The 17,448-nt window shown below is 42.1% G+C and overlaps 1 protein-coding gene and 1 non-coding gene across 2 annotated transcripts in view; one reads left to right on the top strand and one right to left on the bottom strand.

Annotated features, from left to right (window-relative positions):
* Window positions 1-9,194, bottom strand: part of Kpnb1 (karyopherin subunit beta 1) — a 29,372-nt gene extending 20,178 nt beyond the window's left edge. The window contains exons 1-5 of the mRNA XM_047545518.1: window positions 8,798-9,194; window positions 8,638-8,696; window positions 6,261-6,443; window positions 1,968-2,168; window positions 470-622 (exon numbers count right to left, since the gene is read on the bottom strand). Of these exons, the coding sequence (XP_047401474.1) occupies window positions 470-622; window positions 1,968-2,168; window positions 6,261-6,443; window positions 8,638-8,696; window positions 8,798-8,837 (636 nt within the window). The 5' untranslated portion in view covers window positions 8,838-9,194. The remainder of the gene's footprint in view (window positions 1-469; window positions 623-1,967; window positions 2,169-6,260; window positions 6,444-8,637; window positions 8,697-8,797) is intronic.
* Window positions 9,195-17,376: 8,182 nt separating this feature from the next.
* On the top strand, window positions 17,377-17,448 carry Trnaf-gaa (transfer RNA phenylalanine (anticodon GAA)). Its single transcript has one exon. It is a non-coding gene; the product is annotated as a tRNA-Phe (tRNA).

Genomic DNA, 17,448 nt, shown 5'->3' with positions numbered 1-17,448 from the left:
AAAAAAAAAAAAAAAAAAGATGAAAAATTTTAAAAGAAAAGGAAAGTACTACGGAAAGAGACTGATCAAGGGGTTGGGGTTGTGACTCAGCGGCAGAGTACTTGCTTAGCACATGTGAGGCACTGGATTCAATCCCCAGCACCACAATAAAAAAAACAAAAACAAACAAACAAACAAAAAACCCTAAATAAACAAAATAAAGGTACTGTGTCCATCTAAAACTAAAACTATTTTTTAAAAAAAGAGATTGAGTAACCTAAAATAAACTGATGTTAACTAATCAATTTATTCCCCACCATTTTGTTTTCTTGCTCTCATCACTGTTCTGTTGCCTACTGGGCTTATACTCTATTTTTTAGAATGGACACTGCAGCAATTCATAAATCACAAATAAAAGAGTCAGACTGAATCCCAGTTATGTATAATTATAATGGCACCAATAAAACACAGCAAATTTTATTAAACTTACCTCTTTGTCAAAGTTTGCTTTGGTGAACTCCAATGAGTTCAGGAGTGCATTAGTAGCAGCTAGCTTCACATTATTACTAGGCTCTTCTTTCCTCATCCCCTGGATTATGGCAGTCAGAATCTCATTGGATTTATCCTGTAGCTGCTCTGGGTCCTAAAACAAGCAAAGAAATGCAATGAACGTAATAACAAGCTCATGACTAATCAGCAGTCCTTTTAACCGTAAAATGCTTTGGAGTCAAGTATCATGACTTTGTGATCTTTTCCACACATTTCCACTTTGGGACAGCACTGCAAAGTAGCTGCAAAATATCCCAGAGGACTAGTAGTACAAAACTTGAACTGAAAATTTAATCTCAACCCTTTCTCTGATTTCTTAGCATAATGACTATGAGCATGAGATAACATTGGCTTTTTCTCCTTTTGTGCAAATGTACATCACCTGTACCAAATAGTTTCAAAATAGTTGAGGGCCAAGGATCAATACCTGAATACAATACGTGTAGGTATATCTATGTCCAAGTCAAGTGCTGTTGAGCTTCTTTGCTACATGAAGTCTACATTTAACAGTTATCAAGAGTAATAACCTCATGCCAGTGCAGTGGCACACACCCATTACCCCAGCAGCTCAGGAAGCTGAGGCAGGCAACAGAGATTCAAAACCAGTCTCAGCAACTTAGCAAGACCCTGTCTTGAAAATGAAAAAAATGAAAAAAGCTGGGGATGTGGCTCAGTGGTTAAGCACCTCTGGATTCAAACCTCGGTTAAAAAAAAAAAAATAGTAGTAACCTCATGGGCAGTAATAATCCTAGGAGGGCTGCAACTAAAGTGCTGTGCTGTGGTCCCGGTGTATAGACCACCTGCTGGAAGAACTGGCAGATCTTTCTGTAGTGTAGTAAATAAAAAAGCACCCAGGAATTCATGGAACACTGAGGATCCCAATTCAGAGATGCTCCAGATTAGACTATCCTCAGGGTGTAGGCACCTCTGTACAGCACTTGCCTAACATGCTTGAGTCGATAGGTTTAATCTTCAACTCTGGAGGGGCTGGGGAGATAGCTGTCGGTAGAGTGCTTGCCTTGTAAGCACAAGGCCCTGGGTTCAATCCCCAGCACCCCCCAAAAAAAAAAAAAAAAAAATCTTCAACTCTGGAAAAAAAAAAAAAAAAAGAAAAGTCTCCAAACATAAGGATTTCAGTTTGATTATTTTTGTTTTCCAGTGCTGGAAATAGAACCCACAGCACTGCTAATGCTAAAGAAATGAGCCACCATGGAGCTACATCCCTGGTCATGTTTTGAGTTTGTGACCCTCAATTTCTTTAACTCAGTGCACCATTAGAACTATGAGAATAGAGATCTAAATTAACAAGCAATTCTACTTCAAAGCATTGCAGCAGCTTGGTTTTCTTTATGATCTGATACAGTAATCCTAATATCACGCATGTCACAGCTAGAAGGAATCGGAGATACATATACTAAATACACCAGGTAAGCACTTACTATATCTTGGCAAATGTACCCAATAGCTTCCAATGTTGACTCTTTCATGTGCTCTGTGCTGTTGGGGTTTGTGACATTGGCCACCAGCTGAGGAATGAGTTCTGGCCACTGGTTTACTGGGATCTCTGCACAAGCAATACCAGCTACACACTGTGAGGCAGAGCTAGGCCGGTAAGTTTCTGTGCCCAAAGTCTGTAAAACCTGGAAAACAGGACAAAATTTGTCAATTTGCAATAATTTCAGCATATTTTGCCTTCCACCACACCTCATATCAGTGTGAGTTCTGCCAAACAAAAAAACCCAAAACCTCACCAGCCTCAGTACCAACACCTTTAAAATCAACATTCCCCAGAGCCTAAAAGCAAAACCAACCATCCCCTGCTATGAATTGGAATTCTTCAAAACCACATACCTCACTTAAACATTCAATAGAGTATAAAACTAGTGGTTAGGAGAGAGAGAGAGTGTTAAAAAGTTCAGGGGGAACCAGTAAGAGAGATAGTATTAAAAGTTAAGGGGGAGGGCTGGAGTTGTGGCTCAGTGGTAGAGCTCCTGCCTAGCATGCATGAGGCACTGGGTCTGATTCTTAGCATTGCATATAAATAAATAAAGACCCATTGACCCATTTTTAATATTTCTAACAAGAAACATTAAAAATAATAATACAAAAAGTTAAGGGGGAACCAGTAGGAAAGATAGCATTAAAAGTTAAAGGGGGAGGGCTGGGGAGATAGCTCAGTTGGTAGAGTGCTTGCCTTGTGTGCACAAGGCCCTGGGTTCGTTCCCCAGTACCACAAAAAAAAAAAAAAAAAAAAAAAAAAAAAAAGCAGGGACCAAAGAAATGGGGAAAAAATTCATTTTCCTGGGGATATATCTTGGTAGCAGAGTGTTTACTTAACACATGCAAGGTCCTGGGTTTGATCAAGAGAGACAAGACACACACACAAATCTTCCAGGCTCCTTGATGGTGATGTAAGGGAAGGATGCTCATTGCCTTGTTTAGTGGAAAGAAATGTGGGCACTCAAGTGAGTCTGACTCACAGTAAGACACTGTCTAAACCTGATTCAAGGAAGAGATCCTACTTATTGGTAACACATGAAATAAACCTTCCTTCTAGTTACCAATAGTCCAGCACTCTGAGTGACATAAACAGAAAGGCCTTGGTTAAGCAATATCACTAAATGTGGAAACAGAGTTCCTAATGCTACCAAAACCCTAAAAATTAATCCTTATTTTTGAAAGAATTCATTCTATTTGCCCAAGAATAAAAGAACCGTTCTCTCTACCACCGACAGATCCCAAAGTTAGCCAGATATGCCAATTAAAACAAGATTCATTTGTCGTTAAATATATCTCATTGGAAGTGGTAATCACTCAAGCATTTATGTAAGGGGTAAAGTCACAGGTTAGGATAAAGAATGAAGCCACAATTGACCCAGTGTTAATCATTACCATGATCAGCTAATTTCAGTCAATGAATGGGCTAAGAATCCCCAGTCCACTCAAAGGCAAACAGTTAACTGTTCCTGGCATGAACACAGGACAAAGAATAGCTACCAGATATTCAGGCCAGCTCTGCTGACTGGGTCAGGTCACTTAGTACCCTGCTTTGTAACTATCAGCTAATAATGAACTCCCCACCTTTCACTCTTACACAGTATATCATCATCCCTGTCTGCCCTTACCCTCCCCACCAGTTTTACCCAGTAATAAATTTGACTGAAAGTTTTCTTCTCAAGGAATAGCAGAGCTAGAATGGACAAAAACTATGTTAAAGACACATAATATAGTGAGGGCAAAAATGAACTGAATTGTCCCAGGGGCTAAATGGGTATTATTAAAGTCCAGACGACCTTTTTTTTTTTTTTTTTCTTTTTTTTTGGGGGGAGGGCATAGATAGACTTTAATTATAAAGAAGTTCTGATTGACAAAAATTTTATGTACTTGTGGAGTACCATTTGAAGCTTCAATACATGGATACATTATATGAAGTTCAAATTAGGGTAGACATCATTTTCCCTAAATATTTATCATAATAAATTATCATTATAATAATTATCATTTATCATTATAAACATTTATCATTGATCATTTCCTTAAATATTTATCATTGTAAAAACATTCAAAATCCTTTCTTGGAGCTTTTTTGAAACAATACTTTACCATTATTTAGGGAAAACCTACTGTATAATAGTACCCCAGAACTATTTCTCTAATATACCTACAATTTAGTAATCACTAAGCAACCTTTCTCCCACCTTCCCTCCCCCTGCTATGTTGGCCCGTGGTACATATGTGGAGCACACTGAATCCTATTCACCATTATCTCTTCATCTTCTTCTTTTTTAAATATATATTTTTAAATTGTAGATGGACACAGTATCTTTATTCATTTATTTTTATGTGGTGCTGAGGATTAAACCCAGTGCCTCACACGTGTAAGTGCTCTACCACTGAGTTACAGCCCCAGCTCCCTTTATCTCTTTAAATTGCTTTAGAAGACCCTTAGTTAATACTACTTGAAGTAACTTAGATGCTAGAGATGTCCAATTTCTTTATTTTTTCTTTTTAATATTTCTTAGCTGTGGTTGTTGATGGACCTTTATTTGTTTTTAAGTGGTACTGAGGATTGAACTCAGTGCCTCACACGTGCTAGGCAAGTGCTCTACCACTGAGCCACAACCCTAGCCTGAGATATCCAATTTCTGAGAAATGAAAACCTTCTTTTTTAAAATTAGGGGTGACACTACAGTATTAGTCAATCATCAGAAATGAGTTCAGCCTGGGCAACGTAGAAACTCCATCTCAAAAAAATACAAGACCACCAACACTAAGAGTAATCACTAGGTATACTATGAAAGGGAAAAAACCCAAGGTAATGGGGTTTTTTTTGTTTTTTTGTTTTTTTTAAGAGAGGGTCTCAATATGTTGCCCAGGTTGGCCCTGAACTTGTGAGCTCAAGCGATCCACCTGAGTCTCTATCTTCCAGAATTATAGGTGTACTAGGATGTACCTCAGTGGTTGAGCCCCTGGGTTCAATCCCCAAAAGGAAAGAAGAGAAGTGTCAAGAGTAATGTGCCAAAAATTGCAGACTCAGTGTGGACTGAAACAACTTTACACACGCCAAAAAAGATTAAAAGTCAGCCAGCTTTCCTAACTGGAAGACTGCAAAAGGAGGCACACAACTACAAAAGAGAAGTATTTGCCTTAAGGGACACTAATTTGCCTAAAGCTACTTACTATGTAGAATCAAGAAAGAGCAAATGTGGTGTATAACCATGACCTGCCCAAGGAATTACCCACTGCTTTCTCCTCAAATACCTAGGACAAAATGACTGCACAGATGTTTAACTTAATGCCCTTTGGGCCTTATCCACATAACACAGGTCACTGAAGAACTTCACTAAAAAAAACAAAACCTACCCCAAACCTGTCTATATATTCTATATCCTATACTCGAGCTAGAATTATGGATTTCTAACTCAACAATAAAGTCCTAAGAACACTATGATGCAAAGCAACAAAGGACATTGCATTTTCCTCAAAATTCATCATCTCATTCTTTATCTTGGGAAAAAAAGGCCAAATGTTTTAAAAAAGTTTCCCACAATTTGCTAAGTAGATAAAAGCATCATTAATGTCACACTCATTTTGCACACTCTTTGGGTTTGAAAGGCCCAAGAGATCATTTAATTCTTCTGATTTCACACAATGCCAAGCTTAAACCAGCAAATAATGAGATCTATCTACTACAGAAGTTCAACAGGAGCTGGATGCTGGTAGACTATGAAAGAATCATATGGGGCGACAGTAAAAAATTCCCAACCTTTATTCTAGGCCTTCCAAACCAGAATTTCTGAAGAGTTTAGAAATACAAATACACATACATATATACACACACACACACTTTTGGGGGTGAGCTCTTGAGGATCAAACCTAGAGACATGCTAGGCACGTAGTCTGTGCTCTATCACTGAGGTACATCCCGCAGCTGGAGATGTACATGCAAATTCTATAAGTGATTCTTATAGTTCACTACTCCATTTCAAAGAGACCTAATTAAAGTCTCACAAACTGTTGCAGGCTACCTCAGTTATTTGATAAAGGATTTCAATCCAGCAACAGATAAGCCGAACTGAGAGACAGTAAAACCAAAGACAGCTTTTATCTTCAGGTAGAGTTTAGAACCCACAAATGTCACACTATCAAGCTCTGTCCCAAGCAAAGGACAAAAGAACTAAGATGTTTCTTATTCCCTAGGCATTATGACCAAAAAGGTGCAATTTACTTACATAGTTCTTGACTTCCCGTCGTGCATTAGCATCAATAGCAAGCCACCTCTGCTGATACTGTGCCTTGATATCTGGATCTTTTGATGTCAAAGAGTTCTTGATTTGTAGACCAGCTGCAACTCTGGCAACCTGACTGTTTCCTGGATTTGCCAGCACTCTGGACAGTTCCACAAGAAAAGTGGGCTGTTAAGGAAAGATGCATTTGTGAATGAAAATCTCTTGGAAATTTCAACAACTGTGGATAGTTTACACAGCACCAAACCATGGGGATGGGGAGTAAGGGTGGGAAAGTCAACATCTCAGAAACATCAAATTTGTAACTAAAAGTTGGGCATGGTAGCATATTCCTATAGTTCCAGCACTCGGGAATCAGGATACTTTGGGTCCAAGAGTTTGAAGCCAATTTGGGTAATGCAGCAAGATCACATATCAAAAACAAACTCTATAAATATTACTGAGTATGAGATGAAGTTATCCATCTTCTTCTGTAGCCTCATACCTAACGAGTTAAGATTCCCTATTACAATCATCCTTACTGTCCCACTTTCACATTAGTACTCATTTGGTACTAAATATTTGTTGAAGGACTACAACAGAGTAGAAAAGTAAAATTCTTTTTCTAAATTTAAAAGATGCTAGCCCCAAAAGAATGATACTCAGGGCAGTTTTTCTCATGGAAGCAAGTAATCTTTGTTAAGAGGGAAATTCTTGTAGATTCTAGTCTCCAAAAGACACAGGAGCCTAGTTCTCTACATTTTACCTTTGGGTGGTTGGCAAAAGAGGAAAAATGAAAAAAGCACTTATAAGGAAAAATGATAACAAGTACTCAGAATTAGGGAATAACTGATAAGATAAAAACAGCAAGGCAAGTTGTTCCAAGGAAAATGATTTTATATATATATGACAGTTAATGTCCTACACATTTTAGGCTTGAGTATATACTAAACATACTGGATCCCTGAAAAGTACACTCAATCTTTTCTAATGCACAGGTCTCCAAAGTTACTCCTTGTTTAAAAATTTTCACACACACCAAAAAAGTCCTACCAAAAAGAGGAAAGTTAATAGAAGCCCAAAAGCAGATATAATTTCTTACTGCTAACAAGCTCTATGATCATAGCAAAGAAAGTAATTCCTCAAAATTTTATTAATTATGTATCATTTAAAAAATTAGTAAACAGAAACAGGAATATACTCTTAATGGAGTTATCTGCCTATAGGAGGAGGAAAATCTTTCCTAGACAAAGGATAGAAAAGTTAGTAAAAGCTAGCACATGTAAGTATGGAAAAAAAAATCATTCAAAGGCAGTCTGGATATTATAAGCCTTGTCACTTTGTTGTTGTTGTTGACATTACTGTGCTAAGATATCGCAAAAGAACACATTTGGTTACAGTGTTATTTAGACTTATTACCTATTAAAAAGACTTGAAGTATCATCCACCCTTCCCTGTCCTCACCATCCCCCCCCAACAAGGGAGGGACACTAAAGAGAAACATTTCTGGCACCAGCCTATTTTAACCAATCTACTCCACTTTTTTTTTTTTTTTTTTTTTTTTTTAAATATAAACAAAGGTCCAGTCCTTGGCAGACTTAATTTCTTTTTCTTTTTTTGGTGCCCCTTAAATTTGAAAACATGAAAGACAGGAACTTTCCTCTGGGATTTATCAGGAAATAGGCCTCATCTCAAGGATGAGCCTGTCTGTTGTCTGGATGCAGATTCCTAGTGATCAAATCTCTACTCACTTAAGTTCAAATATATATGTGTATGTGTACACCCACACCCACACACACATATGTATACGTATCTCAGGAGGGTAATAACCGGGCAGCAAAAGGAAAAATATTACTGGAAATGGTTTCAGAGGCAATCGGGTGCCAAGCTTGGCCATAAGCACAGACCAAGGGAGATAGGAAAGGGTAGAACTCTGGGAAGTAGGTGGAGAGAGTCAGAGGGGCCATGGGACAGGAAGGAGAAGCCGGCCTCGGTCCGCACCCGGCGGGCAGGCGGGCCCAGAGCTTCCACATGGCCCCTAGGCCCGGCTCCCCCACCCCCACCCTTGCTGAACACGCAGCGCCGCGCAACCTAACTTCCCTTCCCTCCCTCTTTCTCCCTCCCGCTGCACCGCCGCCCTCAGGCCGCGCGGCGATTGGGCAGCAGTCACCCCGGCGCGCTACGCCATTGGCCAGTCGCGGGGCCCGGGGCGGGACACACCCACCGGCTTCCCGATGGCGGGGTTAGGTTGGACCGGGCGGGGGGGGAGGGGGACGGGATGGGGCGGGGTGGGTTCCCGAGGCCTGGGCCTCCGGGAGGGCGGGAAGGCCCGCACGCAGGGATGGGGACGCGGCGGGATGGGGCGCGGCGGGACGGCACGCACCAGGTTTTCAACAGCCGCACGCTCCAGGAACTTCTGCGCCGCTTCCAGCTCCAGCCGATCTGGGGGGGAGGAAAGTGGGAACCGGAGCAGGGTCAGAGGGGCCGTGCTCCCCTCCCCCACCCCAATCACCTCAGCTCGACCCCCGGCCCCCGCGTCCTACCAGGAGACACGGTCTTCTCGAGGATGGTGATCAGCTCCATAGCGGAGGTGGCGGCGGCGACTCCTCCCACGACGACGGTCCGGGCTCTCGGGCGGCGGCTCCAACTGGGGATGGGGGTTGGGGGTCGGGTGGGAAGGGAGGGTGGGGTGGGGGGCGGGGGTCACCACAAGCCCATTCACCGGCTCCCTCTGGACAGGCGCCCCGGTTTTCCTTCCTCCCCTCTTTTCTTCCTTCCGCCCTCCTAATGTGCTGCTGGCGGCGGCGGCAGCTGCTTCTCTGGCGGCGGGGGAGGGACCCCGGGGGCAGCTCAGAGCGCGGCTGGTGCTCGGGTGGCGGAGGGAGAAAGAAGGAAGGGAGGCAGTAAGTGAGCGGCGGCTCTCGGGGAGGGAGAGAGAGGGAGGGAGGAAGGCGGAGGGATATTCGGGCCGGACCTCTCCGCGGCGGCACCGCGCTCCACGTCGATTGGCTGCCACTGTAGCCACGCGGAATCCCCAATTGGCCAGGCGTTCTTCGTTGAAGGGCCGCCCTGCGCCCATTCGTCCGCAGGTTTTAGGGTCCGGGTTGGCTGGGCGGGATGCGGTATGAGGCGCGCGGATTGGCTGAGGGGAGGGACATTGGGGTGGGGCAGGTGAGAGTCGGCCACTGATTGGATTCGCTTGGTCAAGGCCTTGAGCTCGGACAGGCTGAGCGCGGGCAGAAGGGTGGGCCGAAGGCATGTCTCGGAATCCGCGTGATTGGCTGGGATACTGGACGTTGATAGGACAGGGTGCCCAGGAGAACTGGGAGAGGAGTTCGGGGTCCGGGCGCGGAAAGGCGGGAGGCGCCCCGCCGCTTTAGGAGCGCGGGGCACTATGGGACGCCCCCAGGAAGGGGTGGAGCTGACCGCGGACCACTCGGGCTGCGGTCAAGAAAGTGCACTGAGGGGCGTGTTGAGCAAGGGTTTCGCTGGCCTGAGATGGGTAGGGGGAATCGTTAAAGTTGTGTACCGCGCCCACATGAAGTTGCTTTACTGGCTAGGTCTACTTGGTATCAGACTTTCGCTGGAAAGGATTTTGAAGACCATGTGATTCTACTTCCAAAGCGCGGACGTGGAAAGTACATAGAGGGTATGGAACTTGTATAGGTCGCACAGCGGGTTAGTAACTTGACCAAGACTGGACTCAAGAGTTCGTGACTGCTCCTTGGCTCTCGCTTCCCCTCCAAGGAGGCCCCTTAGACCTATTCATAGGGTTTGAGACCTGTGCTGTTATGATCTCACTTGTCTCACTTAAGGATGGTCTTAGATTTCCGTCCATAGTTATCAGGTACTTGACAGAATAGAAATGCTTTTGCCATTCAGAGATGCCCCTACAAAGGCATAACCTTGAACCAGAATGAACGTGTTTACAGGCATAAAGGATCGTGGTTCTTGGTCTTTTTTAGTCTTAGGAACTCAGGAAAGCGTTTTCTTAGCAAAATTCCTGTGAAGAAAATGTGCGGTTTCTTGACTTCCCCTGACATTGGTTCTTGGGCTCCAGGTTAAGAATTTCCGTAATTGGCCGGTCGCTTGCATGTAATCCCAGCGACTGAAACAGAGGCGGGAGGATTCCAAGTTCAAGGCCCGCTTGGGGATTTAGTGGTAGAGCACCTGCCTGGCATGCATGCACAAGGCCCTGGATTCCATCCCCAGCACTGGGAAAAAAAGAAAAGAGAGAGAGAGAGAGAGAGAGAGAGAGAGAGAGAGAGAGAGAGAGAGAGAGAAAGGAAAAAGAAAAGAATTTCCCGAATTGTTACATTTCACTTTGTTGATCCAAGATGAATTGGATGTAGCTGACTTATAGAACTCTCTACTATATAGCTTGAGCTTATGAAATAATTGCCCTACACTACCATACTGGGAAAACCTGCAAGTCAGTCTTTGCTGAGGGGACATCCCCAAATTTGGAAAAATTAGGAACACTTAGCCATTTATCTTTGATTCTTCAAAGTAGAAGTGATCTTTCTCTGCTCTTGATATCTTTGCTGTTCTGAAGTTAGAAGCATAGGGAGTTCATTACTCACATCACATTGTGACTAGTTGATTTCCTGTGGCTTAATAGTACCCTAACCCCAGCCTTGAGCACTATCTGCTAATGGTGGAAAAGGCCCTGTGTGTAAATGTGTCATAAATTGATGAATATCGAGGTGACATCCATGAAGATTCTTGAATTCGGCTGGGGAGATAGCTCAGCTGGTAGAGTGCTTGCCTCGCAAGCACAAGGCCCTGAGTTCGATCCCCAGTACCGCGGGGGGAAAAAAAAAAAGATTCTTGAATTAACCGTCCATGGATTACTCACACTACAGATGATCCACTACTTGCTTCTTAGTCAAGTTTTTCCTGCCTTCCAGCAGTTTTCAGACCACTCCCTCTACCCCAACATCAGTCATGGTAATACCAGTGAGGACAAATTAATTCTTTTCATTCATTTGTTCGTTCATTGTTCATTTTAGCAGTGCTGCAGATTAAACCCAAGACCTTGTACATGGTAGGCAAGTGCTCTATCACAGAGCTACATCCCCAGCCTCAAATGGATTTTTAAAGTATCTGAAATTAGATCCTGGGAAAATAAAAGTTTGACAGTAAAGTTCCAGTCAACCATTAGATCCTGAGCTTGAGGGTATAGCCCTGGGTTCCATTCCCAGCACTAAAACAAAAGCAAATCACCAGATCCAAATGAAATGTTTAGTTGATCTAAGGTTACTGATGGTGCTTTTGATCAAAAGTACTCACAAGATACTGCATTCAACAGATGATGGTGAAACTAAGTATGAGTATTGAGCTCAGTCTCCAGAAACTGGCTGTCTATGTTCATTTCATAGCTCTACCTCTTCTTAGCCTGTGTAACTTACTTTCTTCTTAATGTAAAATGGGGCTAATAATTGTACTTTCCTCATAAAGCTTTTGGGAGGTCCTAAGTGAGTTAATACATGTTGAATGGGAACATTGCCTAAGCATGTTATATATGCAATGGCTGTTATCTGTTTTTTTTTTTTTATTTTTTAGTTGTTAATGGACCTTTATTTTATTTATTTATATGTGATGCTGAGAATCCAACCCAGTGCCTCACACATGCCATGCAAGCACTCTACCCCAGCCCGGCTGTTATCTGTTGAGCATATTTTTTGCTAGGTTAACACTTTGGGGTTTTGTCCTGTTAGGGAAGATAGACTTTAATCAGTTAACCTCACAAGTGTGAAGTTGTGAAAGTGACACATGCCAAGGAATAACCAGTTGGGACACCAGGAAAGCTTACCTAAAGAAAGGAAGAATTGGACTGGGGTTGTGGCTCAGTGGTAGAGCACTTGCCTAGCATGTGTGAGGCACTAGGTTCTATTCTCAGCACCACCTATAAGTAAATAAATTAAATAAAGACCCATCAACAACTAAAAATATATTTTTTAAAATAAGGGAGGAATCCCATGTGCAGAGGCTCTGTGGTGGGAAGGAGTTGGGGGTTACAAAGAACTGAGAGAACTAGAGCATTGAGTAGGGACAAAGCCATATGAAACCTTGCATACCATGTAAGCAATTTTTTCTGCATCCTAAGAGCAAAAAGGAGCTATTGAAAGGTTTTAAGGATAGTGGTTGCAGTGTGGGATTGGATGGAGTGGGGTAAGCAGATGCAGGGAACTTGGTTAGCAAGTCATCATAGTAATCCAAATAAGAGTTGGTACTTGTGAAAAGCAGTAATGGTGGAAACAAAGAAGTAGCAAAAGTAATTAACTTGGTGATTGATTGGAAGGGGAGGCATCACTAGTACCTATAGATAAGGGATAGGGATGCCACTTTGCAGTGGATCCCTAGTGGACATCACAACCAAGATTAATCAGATGGGGAAGGGTACATAGGGCTTCAAATTGCATTTCTTGAGCTATGTATGGATTACAAAATGCATTTCTTTTTTTTTTTTTTTTTTTTTTTTGGGTGCTAGGGATCGAACCCAGGGCCTTGTGCTTACAAGGCAAGCACTCTACCGACTGAGCTATCTCCCCAGTCCCTGCATTTCATTTTGACAAGTTATTCTCTAATTTTTTGTCTGTCAGAAATATTCATAACCCAAACTTTGTTTTTGTAAATATTTTTATTCTTTTTTAGATATACATCACAGTAGACATATCATACATACATGGAATGTAACTTTCCATTCTTAAGGTTGTACATGATGTGGAGTTACACAGGTCATGAATTCATATATAAACACAGGAAAGTTATGTCTAATTCTTTCTACTGTCTTTCCTATTCCCATCTTCCCTCCCTTTTCTTCAACCTTTGTCTAATCCAATGAACTTCTATTCTTCCCTCCCCCCCCATCCCTTATTATTTTTTAGCATCCATGTATCAGAGAGATATTGGCCTTTGGTTTTGGGGATTGGGACCAAAAAATTTTTAATCTAAAAAATGAACTAATTCTGACAATAAGAGAGAAGACTGGGTTTCAGTCTTAGTCACTTCTGCTGTTTGATCCTAACCTTTCAGATCTATAAAATGGAAAAGCCAGTTGTGGTGGCATACACCTGTAATCCCAGCAATTCCGGAAGCTGAGACAGGAGGATTGCAAGTTCAAGGCCAGCCTCAGCAAGTCCCTAAACAACCTAGGGAGACCCTGTCTCAAAATAAAATACAAAAAGGGCTGAGGATGTAGCACAGTGGTAAAGCACCCCTGGGTTAAATCTCCAGTACCTAAAAAATTTTTAAAATAGAATGGGAGTGCCGGCGATATAGCTCAGTTGGTAGAGTGCTTGCCTCGCATGCACAAGGCCCTGGGTTCAATCCCCAGCACCACGAGGAAAAAAAAAAAAGAATGGAAGAATCTCTGCCTGTGTTGGAAAGCCTGATCCAAACAGAAGCTTCCCAGTGCACATGTAGGGTGCTTCTGGTGCTGCCAAGCAGTGGATTCCTGAGTGGATGAGATTGCTGCATCTTCCCTGCCTAGGAACCCTGATGCCACACAGCAAAGCGAACTGACAAGGAGGAGTTTAACCTTGGCCTCAGTGGTATTGAGGGAGAATGGAGCTGAATGTGACATCCTGAAAACTTAATGATGACCTGCTTAGTATGGGGCAAACTCAGTTGCTGTTTCCACTTGACACTTCTTCCAAGAAATTTAGCAAAGCCAAGAACATTCACAGGAAATCAGCAAGACAACTACTCCATCTTCAACTCCTAGGAGCAGAGAGACTGTTATCTTAAAACACTTCTCTAACTTGAGAGCAGTAGTGGTACCTAAAATGCCAGCTACTCAAGAGGCTGGGGCAGGAGAATCACAAATTCCAGACCAGCCTGGGCAACTTAGCAAGACCCTGTCTTAAAGTTTTGAAAAGGCCCTGGAGGGCTGGGTTGTGGCTCAGTGGTAGAGCACTTGCCTGGTGTGTATGAGGCACTGGGTTCGACTCTCAGCACCACATATAAATAATAAATAAATAAAATAAAGGTCTATCAACATTTTAAAAAATATATATTAAAAAAAAAAAAAGACCCTGGGGGTGAGCTGGGTGTAGTGGTGCACACCTGTAATCCTAGCAACTCAGGAGACTGAGGCAGGAGGATTGCAAGCTCAAAGCCAACCTCAGCAACTTAGCAAGATTGTCTCAAATTATAAATAAATAAATAAAAAGGGCTGGGGGTGTAGTTCAGTGGTAAAGTGCCCTGGATTCAATCTCCAGTACCAAAAGGAAAAGACAAGAAAAACTGAGTGTGGTTAAGTGGTAAAGCTCTTGCCTAGTCTGTATGAGGCCTGGGTTCAACCTCCAGCACCAACAAACCCTCAAAATATAACAAAAAATCTTATATGCTGTTGAAGATCAACTGATCATATAAAAAATGCCCATAATAAACTAAGTACAAAAAGGCAAATTACAATTTGGGTATGTGTATGAAAAATTCAGCTGTATACTTAAGATGAGTACATAACATGCACTCAACTGTAGGTCTGATACAGCTCAGTAAAAAAAGTCTTGCAGGAAAAAAAAATGCTGGATGTGGTGGCACTGAAGAGGCTGAGGCAGGTAGATCGCAAATTCAAAGCCAGCCTCAGCAACTTGGTGAGACCCTGTCTCAAAAGGGCTGGGCATGTGGTAGTGGTTAAGGGCTCCTGGGTTCAATCACCAGTACTGCCAACCCCTCCCGGAAAAAAAAAAAAAAAGCTTGCAGGGCTGGGAGGTGTGGCTCAATGGTAAAGTGCTTGCCTAGCATGCACCATGCCCTGGCTTGATCTCTGGCACAGGAGAGGGGGAAAAAACAAAACAAAAAATCTTGCAGATTGCAGTGATTTTACTCAAAGAAGCGTGTTGTGTCTGTCAATAGGAAAAAGACTGGGAATATCTAAATCAAATATAATAATGGTTATCTTTGGGTGGTAGAATTACAGGTGTTTTTAAAAATTCTTTGTATATTACGATTTTTCTGTACCAAATAGGTATTTTTAATTTTTTTCCGTGTGAGGGATTGAACTTAGAACCTCATGCTTGCAAGGCAAGTGCTCTGTCATTGAATTATATCACCAGCCCTCATAATGCAATGTTTAAAAGGTACCAAAAAGACTTGAGAATGAAAGATACAAATCTTTATTCAGTGAAAAATGAGTCTGGGTCAGACATATAGTATGCACAAGATATAAACTTTTTTTTTTAACCTCCGAGATGTCAAGCTGTTTATTGCTATAAAATAATCTGGGGGCTGAGTTTGTAGTTTAGCAGTATATCAGGTGCCTAGCATGTGCAGTGCTTGGGCTTCTATTGCCAACACTAAAAAAATAAATAAATAACAAAAGACAAGATGGAAATGGCAAGACCTCCTGGCCCCCTGGTCACACTTGGCTCTTAGATTCTCTCAGTCAGGCTAATAACATCCCTAAATTCTGTAGAGTAGAAGATCCCTCTGGGAACACTGACCAGCCCAAGAGGAAATACGTAGGGGACTCTATTAATTTCCTAGGGTTGTTGTAACAATTTCCCAAAAATGTGTGGCTTCAAATAATAGAATTCTCTCACAATTGAAAGGAAAGAAGTCTGAAAGGTGTTAACAGGTCTGTCTTCCCTCTAGAGGAGGTGGGGACATTATTTTCCTTACCTGTTTTGGAGGCTGCAGGCATGCTTTGGCTTCTGACTACATCACCCATCTGCCTCCCATTTCACAATTTTCTCCTCTCTCTGCCTCCTATAAGTACACTGGTAGGCTGGGGATGTAGCTTAATGGTAGAGCACTTCTCCTTAACATGCACAAAGCCCTGGTTGCTGGGGTCAATCCCCAGCCATACACAGTCACCTGGAAGACACTTTGTTACCAAATTTAGGGCCCGCTGGGATGCCCATCTAGAATGGCCTCATCTCAAGATCCTTAATTATGTCTGGAAAGAATCTTTTCCAAATAAGATCACATGCACAGGTTATGGGATTTAGGATGGGACATGTTTGAGGGGTAACCATTTAACCTACTTAAGATACAAAAAGCTGAGAAATCCAAATAAAAGCTCACTACACAAATGCTCACCAACGGAAAAGCCTTACTTTACACAGAACTTCCAGTCAGTTTTAGTGCTTAGTATTTACTATGTACAGTCAAAAATTGCTAGGTGGTTGAAGAAAATCTCTGACATGAGGAACAAAGCCCATACAAGAAAGAAGGAAATGGCAGAAAATAGAAGCAGAACAGAGAACAGAACAAAACAATCTACTCTTTATTTTTAAAAATAGTTTTTCATTGTAGGTGAACACAATACTTTTATTTATTTTTATGTGGTGCTGAGTATCAAACCCAGTGCCTCACATGTGCTAGGCAAGTGCTCTACCAAAGAGCTATAACCCCAGTCCCAAAATCTAATGTTTAAAACAATATGTTTTCAGAAAGATATGGAAATTTATATATATGAAACAAGAATAAGTGATTATTAAAAAAGATGTTAGTGAATAAAAGAGTTCTTAAAAATACAGTAACCATTAACTTCAGTCAAAGCATTGGAAAATAAAATTGAAACATCCTTTAAAAGCTCCAAAAGCTGGAAAATAGGAATTTAAAAAAATAAATAAAGGTAGATGTGGCTCAGTTAGATTAATTCAAAATGAAGAGTTGTGGCAAGATAGAACAGAGAAAAAATAAAGGGAAAGAAATCATTGAGGGAATAATTCAAGAAATCCTGAATTCAGCCTGTTTCCAGAATGTTGAAAACAACCTGGTGGATGAAAATGATCCACAGAAAGATAAATCACCATTGGGAGTGGTAGACACAGTTACTCGAGAGGTTGAAACAGAAGGATTGCAGGTTTAAGGGTAGCCTGGGCAACTTATCAAGACCAGTCTCAAATGTTTTTAAAAAAGGGCTAGGCATGTAGCTCTGTGGTAGAGTGCCCCTGGATTCAATCCCCAGTGCTTCAGGAGAGGAAAAAAAATAAGGCCAGGTGTGGTGCATGGTGGAATGATGGCTGGTAACTGTAGTCCTAGCTACTCAGGATGTTGAGGCAGGAGGATTACTTGAGCCCATGAGTTTGAGACCAACCTGGGCAACATACCAAGACTCACCAAAAAAAGAAAAGAAAAAGATAAGTCAGAAAATTGGTGTAGGGCTGGGGATGTGGCTCAGTGGTAGAATGCTTGCCTGAAAAGCATGAGGCCCTGGGTTCAATTCCTAGCACCACCG

Source organism: Sciurus carolinensis, chromosome 3, assembly GCF_902686445.1.
Source record: "Sciurus carolinensis chromosome 3, mSciCar1.2, whole genome shotgun sequence".
NCBI lineage: Eukaryota > Metazoa > Chordata > Mammalia > Rodentia > Sciuridae > Sciurus > Sciurus carolinensis.
Note: the sequence above shows the minus strand (reverse complement) of the source record. Positions and strands in the feature narration are given on the sequence as shown.